The 11,149-nt window shown below is 39.8% G+C and overlaps 2 protein-coding genes across 2 annotated transcripts in view; both read right to left on the bottom strand.

The window, feature by feature from the left end:
• The window catches only part of LOC109541446 (inverted formin-2), a 10,096-nt gene extending 5,478 nt beyond the window's left edge, over positions 1–4,618 (bottom strand). Inside the window, exons 1-7 of the mRNA XM_019910302.2 lie at positions 4,258–4,618; positions 3,607–3,822; positions 3,379–3,538; positions 2,868–3,323; positions 2,592–2,815; positions 2,351–2,539; positions 2,179–2,240 (exon numbers count right to left, since the gene is read on the bottom strand). Coding sequence (XP_019765861.2) covers positions 2,179–2,240; positions 2,351–2,539; positions 2,592–2,815; positions 2,868–3,323; positions 3,379–3,538; positions 3,607–3,816 — 1,301 coding nt within the window. The 5' untranslated portion in view covers positions 3,817–3,822; positions 4,258–4,618. The remainder of the gene's footprint in view (positions 1–2,178; positions 2,241–2,350; positions 2,540–2,591; positions 2,816–2,867; positions 3,324–3,378; positions 3,539–3,606; positions 3,823–4,257) is intronic.
• Positions 4,619–6,556: 1,938 nt separating this feature from the next.
• On the bottom strand, positions 6,557–8,861 carry LOC109532822 (BTB/POZ domain-containing protein KCTD12). Its single transcript, XM_019897883.2, has 4 exons — positions 8,349–8,861; positions 7,189–7,334; positions 6,882–7,135; positions 6,557–6,830 (listed from the first exon to the last, which is right to left on the bottom strand). Exons 1-4 carry the CDS (start codon positions 8,534–8,536, stop codon positions 6,717–6,719), a joined length of 702 nt encoding a protein of 233 aa, XP_019753442.2. The 5' UTR covers positions 8,537–8,861; the 3' UTR covers positions 6,557–6,716.
• Positions 8,862–11,149: the final 2,288 nt, after the last annotated feature.

The raw sequence follows: 11,149 nt of genomic DNA, 5'->3' as shown, positions 1-11,149 counted from the left end.
ATCATTGCGACAACGGCAAAAATGCTGAAAATGTTAATTTAGATTTTTAGTCCGTAGTTATAAGTTATATTTTAATTTATTTATTATCCATTTAATAAGTTTTAGATTAGTTGCAAGTAACTCTTGTTGAAAAATTACATCAGTAAATACTTAAATATGTGAATAAACTAATAAGAGGAAATAAAGTATCGTTTTTCTTTCGTTACATATATGTATGTATATTCCCTGAACATACCATATACATTCACTGAACATACACATGTACATTCACTGAACATACCATGTACATTCCCAGAAAATACACATGTATATTCACTGAACATACCATGTATATTCCCAGAAAATACACATGTATATTCACTGAACATACCAGGTACATTGTCAGAACATGCACATGTACATTCACTGAACATACCATGTACATTCCCAGAACATACCATGAACATTCAGTGTATTAACTCTGACAGATTCCTGGGACATGCATGGAATGTTAATAATGTAACTCATGTATGTCCCACGAATATGCATGTACATCACATGAATGTTCCAGGTATATTCTGGGAATATCATTTTGCTATGTGGGTGACTTTTCTTGTAAAATCCATCTTTCAACTTTTCTGTATAAAAGACTCTCAGTTTGTGAGTATTTTACAGTCAAACTTTAGGAAAAACGCGTTGTTCTGTTTAGAGAGGGGTTTGTTTACTAACCTAAAAGTGATACTAACCCGTTTTTGTCCTGAATTCTACTCCGAAAAATTTTTTTGTAAAATTCATACAAAGCTATAAATATATTTTGTATTTTTAAGTAAAACTCTACAAAATATAGCGTTTTTAAGTAGAAAGCAAAGCCAAAAAAATCAGTCAAAACTAATAAACCACATTTGCGCGCTTTTTGATAGTAAATTATTTGATTTTTGTCCCAAATTCGAAGCTGGAAAGGGATTTCAAAACTTTTTACAGAGCGACGAAGGAGGCGAGTGTTCTGATCAAATTTATTTCATAATTTTTCGCGAAAAATACCTTCAGGTTGTCAGTATTTTATAGTTAATTTTTTGAAAATTGAGCATTTAGGAAAACGAGTAACTTTGCTCAAACTGAAAAATTCTGAAATTTAGAAATGTTAAAATTATTATTCATAAATGGCCCTTAAAATAAATTTAAAAACATGTAAAAAAAGTCATCAACATTTTCCGAGCAACGGAACTGAATTACTGCGCTGGTGCGTTGGGTTAGCGCAACAAGTCATTTGCGTAGCACTGCGCCAACTCCTAAAAATTCATTGGGTTACACAGAACTAGCTAAAAGGGTCAGATCGAAGGCGGTTTTTCGTTGAAATGGATTTAATTAGTTACTTGGATCATGGAAAATACGCCCACAGGCAGGAAAATGGCGCAGATTTACCAAAATATCCGCGTTTTTGAGGAAGAACATGCCGAAAGTTAACTTAAATCGCTAGTAACTGGGCCCTTTTTATTTTTTTACCGTGGTGGAGTTGAGTGTAACACCGTTATTTTGCTGTTTTCTGGCACGTTTAAGCGGCGTTTTGAGTTTAGTTTTTCTTCAGTTCTTTTAGACATTTGAAATCGTTAAATTCTGAAACTTAGCGCAATTTTAGTGCACCTAGAAAACAAACCCCTTCTTTGTCTTCAACTTATTGGAGGATTTCAATGAGTTAAAGAATTAAGCTCGTTTTGCTCTAAAGAAGTTTTCGAGTTTAAAATTCTGAAGTGTCCTCGATATATCCGGCTGTAACTTGTCACTTTTAGGAGTTTCTAGTAGCTTCAAAGTGCATTTGAAAAATACAGACTTTACCTTTCTTCAATGGTCTACTCCCCATTTAGAGTTAAAAATGTGGAGAAAAAGTGTACGTATATTTCCGATTTAGTGATCTTCTGAAGTGTTGATTTTATTAGATAATCATTATTTCGCTTAAAAGTTACTGATAAAGCAATTTAGTAAATTAGTGTTACCACGCTTAGGACATAAATTATCAATTAGTTAATTCGCATTGGGACGTTTAGTTGCCTAATTGCTATCGTTCCACGTTAGTCAATCAATTAGTAGAAGAAGTAGCTTAGTGAGTGAAAATGAACCGAACCTAAGTAATTGCTTCATTTTAGTATAATTGCTGGTTACTTTGTAAGGTCAAAAGACACACGCATCTATCAATTAATTTACCTTCTGAATTGTTTTAGAAAAATATTCACGTTTAGACTTCGTTTGCCGTCTAGGAGCGAAATCTAAAATAAACAACAGAAGCAAATTAAATTATTTCTCCAATTATTAGCCCGATGGTTGTTCTTTTGGTTCACTTCGTGAAAATTTGCCCAAAATCTACACTCGAGCTCACCTCTTGATTGTCTTTGCGCGCTTTCGGCACACAGCGATTTCCATAGTTTGCCACACTGTTCACCGCTTCTACTGCAGCAGGCCCTTGCTGGCAAAACAGCCCTTCCATTTCCGACCAATCAATATCGGCTAGTGGAGAATTCTGATGTCTTACCGCCACTTGCGTCCAGATGTTGTTCGTGCTGACAATCTACAAGAATTCATTGGAAATTCCTAAGTCAATGGAGCCGACCCAAACTGACCTTATTGCTGGGAATTTTGTTCCAATTCACAGTCTTCATCTTGGACTTGGGGGCCGGAATCTCCTGCTGCGGTAGACGTTCGATCAGCGGCTCCTTTTCAGGAGGTTCTGGTAGGTTGGCCGCCTGGCGCATCGCTTGACTGGGCGGAGGTGGAGGTGGGATTGCAGGTGGAGTCGGCACTGGCTGGGGAAAAGGAGGAGGTGGCGGAGGAGGCCCTGCCGGCCCTAAAAGAAACGCTTAGGTAGAACCAGGTTTAGAAGCCCAATGCTCAAATACCTGGAGGAGGAGGCGGAGGCGACAAAGCCCCGAGCAGCGATGTCCTCCTAGACCCGCTACCAGATTCTGGTTTCTGCTGGCAGGTACAGTTGAGCCTCAATTGCGACTTTGAGTTGAACCTGCTCAGTCTGGGCGCCTCTTCTCTGGTCATCGTGCCTCTCTGCACCGCCTTGTCCACATTGTCCCACACAATGTCGCTCAGAGGATCATTGGCGTCGATGCTCAGAAGATTGTGCAGAATGTTCAAGAATGGCACTGCGTGCGGGCCATCGGCCACCTGCTTCAGAATGGCATAAAACACATCCAAGGGAGAGTCCAGGTCGACATTTTTGCTCTCCAGGCGCTGCTCAGATTCATCGCTTTTGTGCTGCTCCTCAAACACGTCCAGTTGCGCGGTCAAATCTGGTTGAGGATCGGACTTTCTCATCCTGTTGAGCACCTCCAGTAGCTGGCATTCTGCAACCCACCAGCGTCGCTAAATCAACCAACTGGACCCGTTCCCCCAACTTACCGATGAATTCATTCCTGATCCGGACCCGATCCCTCAAATTTGAGGTGGAAATGACCAGGCAGTTGATGAAGGCCACTAAGGCCGTTTGGTAGTCGCTGATCCGTGTCTGTTCCAGTTCCTGCACAATGAAGGCCATGCGGTGCTTCTGCTTCTTCAAGGCCTGGATGAGGAGCAAACCACAAAACAGGCTTTACTAACAGCGGAATAATCGGGGGTTTTGCCGGTTACTTTATAGTATTCCAGAGTTTCCAGAGTCCGGATGCGACCCTCTTCGTTGTGCGCGCAAAGGGCGGCGAGCAGTTCGAACATTTGCTTCCGCACCCTGATGGCCGAAGGCCCAATGGAGCTGAGCGCTGTGGCCAGTTTGGCCACATACTCCGGATGCTCGACGATAAAGTCCAAACCATCGCACGCTTGATGACCATCAGACATGTCCATTGTTATCTGAAGAGAAATGGAAGCACCGATAAGAACTGTAATTAGGCGCGCTTATGGAATGGGACGCTTTCGAGTCCCAGGCGTTTTCTAGGAAGAAACTACTGAAAACCCATTGGGCAACAGTGTTTTCTTCAGTTGCAACCAGTGTCGTGCCCGGTGGGGCACAACTTTAAAATTGAAGCCGCAACAAAAACGTGTTTGCTGGGTCTGGAAAAAACGCCATGGATTCACATCCAAGGAAGAATTTCGGAACTAAACGGTGTAGATTCGAAGACAATGAACTTTTGTTCTTTAATGGAGCTGATTAAGCTGGCATTTGGCCTGGCGGCCTCCAAATCGACCTGATTCAGCCTGGCAAAGTTTTGGGATTTTTTTGGGCCGCTATTGAAAATGCGATAACCAATTCCTGCAGCGACGACGACTAATGATTAAGCGCCTTACCTATCCGGTCTAAGTGGACGTGCTTAAATTAGTAATTAAGACCAAAACGGTTGAGTTTACACTATGACCACATGCACCTTCAACCACCTGTTGAACGAAAACAGACCGATCAAACTGGACGAAATTAGTGTCATTAGGCGAAGAGACGACGAAATAACGACCTTCTCCGGTTTTAGTGGCGGTTAATGCCCGTGTTAATCCATGGGGCCCATCTCTTCGAGCGCAATTGCGGGGCCTTTTTAATGCGATCTCGCGTATGGTTAGTGTAAACTGGTGTCTAAGTCGTGTCGCCAAAGTCTTGTTGTTTAGGTTCCGACGAATCAGGCGGCCTTCGCAAGCACCAGCCGCTTCTCGCGGGTACTCGCGCGCTGCTGGTACTTACTTTCACTTTTGGCCACACGATGTCCGCAAATTAGGCTCAACTGGGCATGAATAGGGAAAAATTCCAACAAAAATTGCGTCCAAATCCCATCAGATTGACTGGCCGCATCAGAAGCAGCTCAGCAGGCTTCTGAGCTGGAAATTTTGCTCGTTTTTGGGAGCTAAGTGGAATTAGGGCCGAAAGTTGCTTGAATTTTGTTGTCTTTCGAGCCAAATTTACGAGTCTAATGTCTCACTTTCCTCTTTTTGTCTGGTTTGTTCTTCGGCCATTTTTCAATCCTCGGTGTGGGTTGCTAGAGAAAAACCGTCGCAAAGGCGTTGTTTACTTTTTTTGCTTCTAAACTGTGCTTTTTACTGAAAAGAAGCAGTGGAAAATGCAGGGGTAAACAAATATCTGTTTCATAAATTAGTCGATATAAGTCGATAATTAGACCGAAAGTCGCTTGAAAATATTTGGTCCTTCAGGCCGAATTTGTAACGAGTTCGTGTCCAAAATCTCACTTTCCCCTTTCTCCTTCTTTTGCTTCGTATTTTCTATGGCAGGCTCTCAATCTTCAGTGCAGGTTGAATAGGGAAAAACCCTCGCTTAAAGGTCCTTTTTTATGTTTTTTTGATTCAAAACTTTCCCTTCTTAATGATTGGAAGAAGTCGAAAGTGTTGAGTGACGCAAATATTAAGAAACCCATATTCCTCTTTCTCATTTGTGCTTCGTTTTTCCGAAGATTTCGGAGTTTCAAAGTTGCTTGAATTTGCTGGTCCTTCGAGCCGGATCTACGACGACTTCTTGTCTAAAGACTCACTTTCCCTTTTGCCTGCCCCTTTTGCCTCGATTTTTTCGGCTGTTTTTCAATCTGTATTGTAGGTTGATTAGAGAACAGTCGCTTAAAGGCACGTTTTGACTCTTTTGTCGTACTTTTCAAGTTGTAGAAAACAGTCCAAACTGTCTACATCTGCAATTGTTAAAAAATCCAGTTTCTCCTTTCCCATTTATCGGTTTCGTTTCTTCTTCGTTTGCCTTTACAAACAGTGAGTATAAAGAGGACAAAGTCTTCGTGATTGGATTTAGACTCACTTGAGTCTCTTCGGTCCTTCGAACCCTTTTAAATTCTCCGTTCCGGTTGATTATTTGTTTGCCTCGTTTATTCTTCTGTGGTTATTCCCAGCTTGAATGAAATAATTCTCGCTTAACTCAACAGCAATTTCATGCAGCAGATAAACTAAGATCGAAACTGACTGGAGAATTTTTAATGTTTCGAGTCGGATTTGCAACCAATCTTTGTTAAAATATCAGTTTCTTTTCTTGCCCTTATTTGGCTTGAGCTCAGGATGTCAATCTTCAATACGGTTTGAATAATAAGCGATTTTTTCTTTAAATTTACAACAGTTTTTTAAAGTCTCGAAAAATCAACAATTTATCGCCAATATTTGCAGGAAATCGAGCGAAAAAAAACCCAAATTCATGTCATTTCCTTGCCCATTGGCTCATCAGTGATAGATAAGTTGAATCACAATGGTGCATGTTTGACAATTTATGAATATTTGGAATCTATTTGAGTCACTGCAGGAAGTTGACTCTAATTACTCGACACTGATTAGGATTTCCTGCGGATAATTCGGCAAATAAGAAAAATATAATTAAATGCAGCACAAGACGAACAGGCTTGTAGTGTGCGAGTAATCTAAAAAAAACCGACTCGTCTTGCCATATTTCAGACATTATATATCTGGTCCATATTTGGTCGTTGTTGCGAAATGGGCAATAAAACGGAATTGCCATGCTATTTTTGCGGTTAATTTTAAAGGCGCCATTAGCGTGTGATGGACGACTCATTATGTTCGACCTTTCAAAGTCGGCGAACTTATGGAAACTACCATCCAGCTCCAGGTCTAGCCAGTGACGGAAAATAACGCAAAAAACTCAACAAAAAACAGCAAGAAACTGCTCGGTATATTACGTAGATTCGAGCATACACAGTTGGGAAACTAGTTGATGATGATATCGGATGATTCGTTGAAAGCGAAGATGTTCCAGATGAAGAGTAGAAAAAAATTCGATCCTAATAAATTCGTTCAGGCAGTTAGTCTCGCACGAAGACGAATTCATTGTAATGATTCCATCTGTTCTCCTCGGCGTCGACGCCCGGTTTCAAGTCCGATGATCCTCCAGATGTCCCAGAGCCGCAACTTCCCACCTAAAAAAACCTCCTGCGGTCATGTAAACTCCTCAGTGCTTGAACGGTTACCATTTTAAATCCCTGCTCCACCAGCATGTCGAACGCCTGCTCCAGAAACGAATGTTTGAGGAAGAATCTGGAAGTGTAGCGCTCCAACTGGCCATGATCTGGATCCCGACTCTCGTTCAAAGTTTCCCCGAAAACTTCCCGGCAAAGCGCCACCCTGCCACTGACCAAAATTCGGGACAACTTCCGGAACTTCACTTCGGCCAGTCCGTCTTTCCCGAACTGGAAACTTCCTCTGTAGCCCACCGTTATTACACCTGCACGTTCATGGAAGTTGGCAAGCGAAAATAAATCGAGTTTTGGTGGTTACCTGGTGGCTTCACTCGGTTCTCGCTGGTGATGGCTTCCACCAAGCCCTGCAGAAGGAGCTTTTCTGCCTCGTTTTTCAGTCTTTCCTTCTCACGGAAGCAGTAGGGCAGCAGGATGGTGCCGTCTCGTAGAAAATCCAGAACGTATCTGGAAAAATCAAGTTTAGCTCCCGTGAAAAATGCCGGAAATTGAGCTTCATTTGCCTGCAATAAACAGCGAATTAAAAAGGGTTTGCAGCCTGCAATTGCCGCAATAAAACACTGCTGTTAGATCGATAAATACAGTAATTAATATTGAGGGAGTTGAACATGCAGGTAATTGGAAGTTTTTCATCAGAATGTGCTCTTTTCAGAGAACGGAGTAGAAGCGCCCATTTCTTGCTAATTTTTGAATTGTCTGAACTGAAGCTTTTTGTTTTGGAAACTTTCGAATTTACAACCATCTTCAGGAAAGTTGTAGCGCTAAAGCAAGAGCCAGTAATATTTCTTAACGACACTTTTCTAAGGATCATTGGTCTCAAAGAGTTTGGTTCGTACTGAAATTTCGAATGTGATCCATCTTCAGGAAAGCTGATACTCTAAAGATTTGTCTTGGAAATATTTTTTAAAAGCGCTTTTCTAAGATTCTTTTGCCTTAAAGAAAGCACAATTTTAAACCGAGCAGCGCTTTTTTGCTTTGTCCAGGCAGAAAATATAAGTTCATCTTCGGGAAATTGAAACTCCGGAGCGAGTAACATTTCCTTAAAGGAAACTTTGTCAAGAGAATGTTTTCAACGGCACATTTTTGAAGATTCTTTGCCTTAAAGGGAGCACAATTTGAAAATGACCGCTCAATTGTGTAAACTTTCAGTTTCGACAAACGTCCATCGTCAAAGACTTTAGAGTGCTCCATCATCAAGACTTCGTAATTTTCCTCTGATGTGTTTCATTTTCCGGTAATTTTTCGCAGATTTATGGCTTATTGACTGGCACATGTAAATAAATGGCAAACCAGGCCAAATCCGTTGCTCAGCCAACTGTGTATTCGCTCGCTTCGGCAGTTCGATAACAAGCCCTTCGGGGAAATAAAACGCATCAATCATCAGTTTGTCACACGCCTGAACCACTTGGAACACTCCAATCAAACAGGTTAGCAGCAGCAGGAAAAACTGGATGAACGTACCTGAAGAGAACGCCGTCCCTGTCCAGGAAAAATCGCCCTTTGGAGTCCTTCTCCACTGGTTCCGAGCCGGTGAAAATGCCGAAGAGTTTCGAGTTCGGATGGCTGGTTAGCGTTTTCAACGTTGTTGTGTATACAACTCCTCCAACGTTCAGATCGATTACGGGGGGGAAATCGGGCGTCTGGGACATTTTGGGGCGACGGCCAAACCGGGACTGACTGTAAAGATCGCCAATCCAGATGAACTCCCGCTTTGCACATACGCTAACTTTCCCAGTGGCGCTTCATTGGGGAAAACTTCCCCAGGAACTTCATTTTACTTTTAATAATCAAGCGGAAGTTTTGTGCTTTTTTCTGCCCTTCATCCAAGTGTTTTCATTCTTTTGTCTCACTGTTCTTGAAGTTTTCAATTTTTTTGCAACAATGGCGAGTGGGTGTTTGTAAGGAACGATGCATGAAGAAATACAGCAGTTTCAAGTCAGCAAAAAACCGGACAAAGCGAATAATAACTTCAACTGACGAACGCAACTAAACAGCTAAAGGAAGAAAAGGAATTTTCAATCATTTTTATTACATTTTTGCACCGTCAACTAAACTCGATTCAATCGAGCCAAGTGCGTTATTCGCATTAAAAGCGTCAAAGATTATTAATGAACAATCTCCAAATGGGAAAACACATTACTAGAATAACAATGTCGCTTAATTGTTTGCGTGTTAATTATCAATCGGTTTTAGCAATTTGCTCAAGATTGATCAAATTGTCCCTAAAACGTCTGATGAATGCGACAGCAAAACGTTCTTAAAAGGTAACTTAAATGGCATCAGCAGTCTGTTTGCAGTGTGTGTTTTAACTGTAGTTTTAACCGCCTTAAATATATCCAGAAAACTAGGCCTGGGTAACTGAATGAATTTTTAGGAGTTGGCGCAGTGCCACGCAAATGGCTTGGTGCGCCAACCCAACGCACCGGCGCATTAACTCAGTTTCGTTGCTGGAAAAATGTTAATGACTTTTTTACTTGTTTTTAGATTTATTTTAAGGGCCATGTATCAATAATAATTTTAACATTTCTTCAAAATTTCAGAATTTTCGAATTTTAGCAAAGTTGCTCTTTTTTCTAATGCTCAATTTTCTAAAGATTCACTTAAAAATACTGACAATCTTAAGTTAAAATTATGAAATACATTTTATTAGAATACTCGCGTCCTTCGTCGCTTTGTGAAAAATTTTGAAATCCCTTTCCAGCTTTGAATTTGGGACAAAATTCAAATAATTTTCTATCGAAAATCGAACTTGATAAGCGAAAGTTTATACTAAATTATTTGGAAAACTTGTCACTTTGTAGAGCTTCACTTAAAAATACTGACAAACCGGATGTATTTTACTCGAAAAATTACAAAATATATTTATAGCTTGATAGGAATTTTACAAAACTTTTTTCGGAGTCGAATTCGGGACAAAAATGAAAATAAATTTTTCCCGTTTTCCCCGAAAACTATTAGGGTTTTTCCAAAAACTGATCACAAAACTAAAAGTTTTAACTCAAAAATGCAAAAAATATGATTTTCTGATTATTTTCTTCTTTTCTGCAAAAATGTGATCTTTGCAGCAAAAAATGCAAAAAATTGTAAGAAACTTTGGAAAACCCTTTTCAGCTTCGGATTTGGCATAAAACCCAAATAATTTTATTCAGTTTTTCACCGAATGTATTTAAGATTATCTTGTAAAAACGACCAGCGAGCAACAGTTTGCAAAAAATTATTGGGAAAGTTCGCCGCCCTCATCGCTCTGAAGATTTTAAAGTTTCTTTAAAATTTTCATTCATCGGTTCATCTAAAGTTCCCTGCAACTTTAGGAAACTTCTTTTCAGCTTCGAGTTTGGCCCAAAAACCAAATAATTTTTTAAATTATCTTGAAAATTAAGAGTATCTGTAAAAAACAGCCAGAGAGCAAATGTTTTCGAAAAAATTACTTCGGAAATTCGCCACGCTCTGAAGATTTATCAAGTTTATTTAAAATTTCAGGTCATTCCAGTTCTAGCAAAGTTTCTATTAAGCAATTCTTCTACGAAAAAACGTATTATTATTAGTTTAATTAAAAATACTGACAATCTTCAGGTGATTTCGGTAAAAATTATAAAATAAATTTAATTAGAACACTCGGCACCTGAACAGCTTTGTAAATTTTTTTCTGGAACCTTTTGCAGCTTCGAATTTTGGTCAAAACCCTAATAATTTTTTCCTGATTTTTTCCCAAAAATATTTCAACAATAGAGCAAGAGAAAGCTTATAATCAATTATTCGGAAAACTCGTCACTTTTGTCGCTGTGAATAATTTGGTGTCTTTAAATTCCGGTTTCTTCACTTTTAGGTCAATATTTCTAAACAAAACTCTCTAAACAGAACAACACGTTTTTAACGTTCTACTGTAAAATACTGGCAAACTGAGAGTCTTTTAAGCAAAAAAGGTTAAAAGATGAATTTTACAAGAAAAGTCGTCGTCTTTACAGTTTGGTATTCTTTATCGTCTTCTTCGAATACTCGTTTTACCTTTGAATTTCGGACAAAATCGAAACAAAGTCTTATTTTCCTTCGACGACGTTTAGGTTTTCTCAAAAAACGACCAGAGAAAGCAAAACCGTATAAGTAATATTGGGGAAAATTCCTCATCGCGCTGAATTTTTTTTAAGTTTCTTCAAAATCTCCGGTTTTTCGCGTTTTGGACCAAGTTTCAAGCAGTCGTATGCGCAAAAGCGATATGTTGATGGCTTTTTTCGATAGATGCTAATATTTCGCCACCGGCCATG

This window comes from Dendroctonus ponderosae, unplaced genomic scaffold (assembly GCF_020466585.1).
Source record: "Dendroctonus ponderosae isolate FM_Combo_2020 unplaced genomic scaffold, Dpon_F_20191213v2 Dpon_F_20191213_1, whole genome shotgun sequence".
NCBI classification, from domain to species: domain Eukaryota; kingdom Metazoa; phylum Arthropoda; class Insecta; order Coleoptera; family Curculionidae; genus Dendroctonus; species Dendroctonus ponderosae.
The sequence above is the reverse complement of the archived record's forward strand: the minus strand, read 5'-3'. Positions and strand labels throughout refer to the sequence as shown.

Excerpts from the sequence above, each read along its gene's own strand:
- LOC109532822 (XM_019897883.2), bottom strand. The coding sequence starts at position 8,536 with ATGTCCCAGACGCCCGATTTCCCCCCCGTAATCGATCTGAACGTTGGA. Across the intron at positions 7,136-7,188 it reads GAACCGAGTGAAGCCACCAG|GTGTAATAACGGTGGGCTAC; the intron begins GTAACCACCAAA and ends ATGAACGTGCAG. Across the intron at positions 6,831-6,881 it reads TGGAGCAGGGATTTAAAATG|GTGGGAAGTTGCGGCTCTGG; the intron begins GTAACCGTTCAA and ends AGGTTTTTTTAG.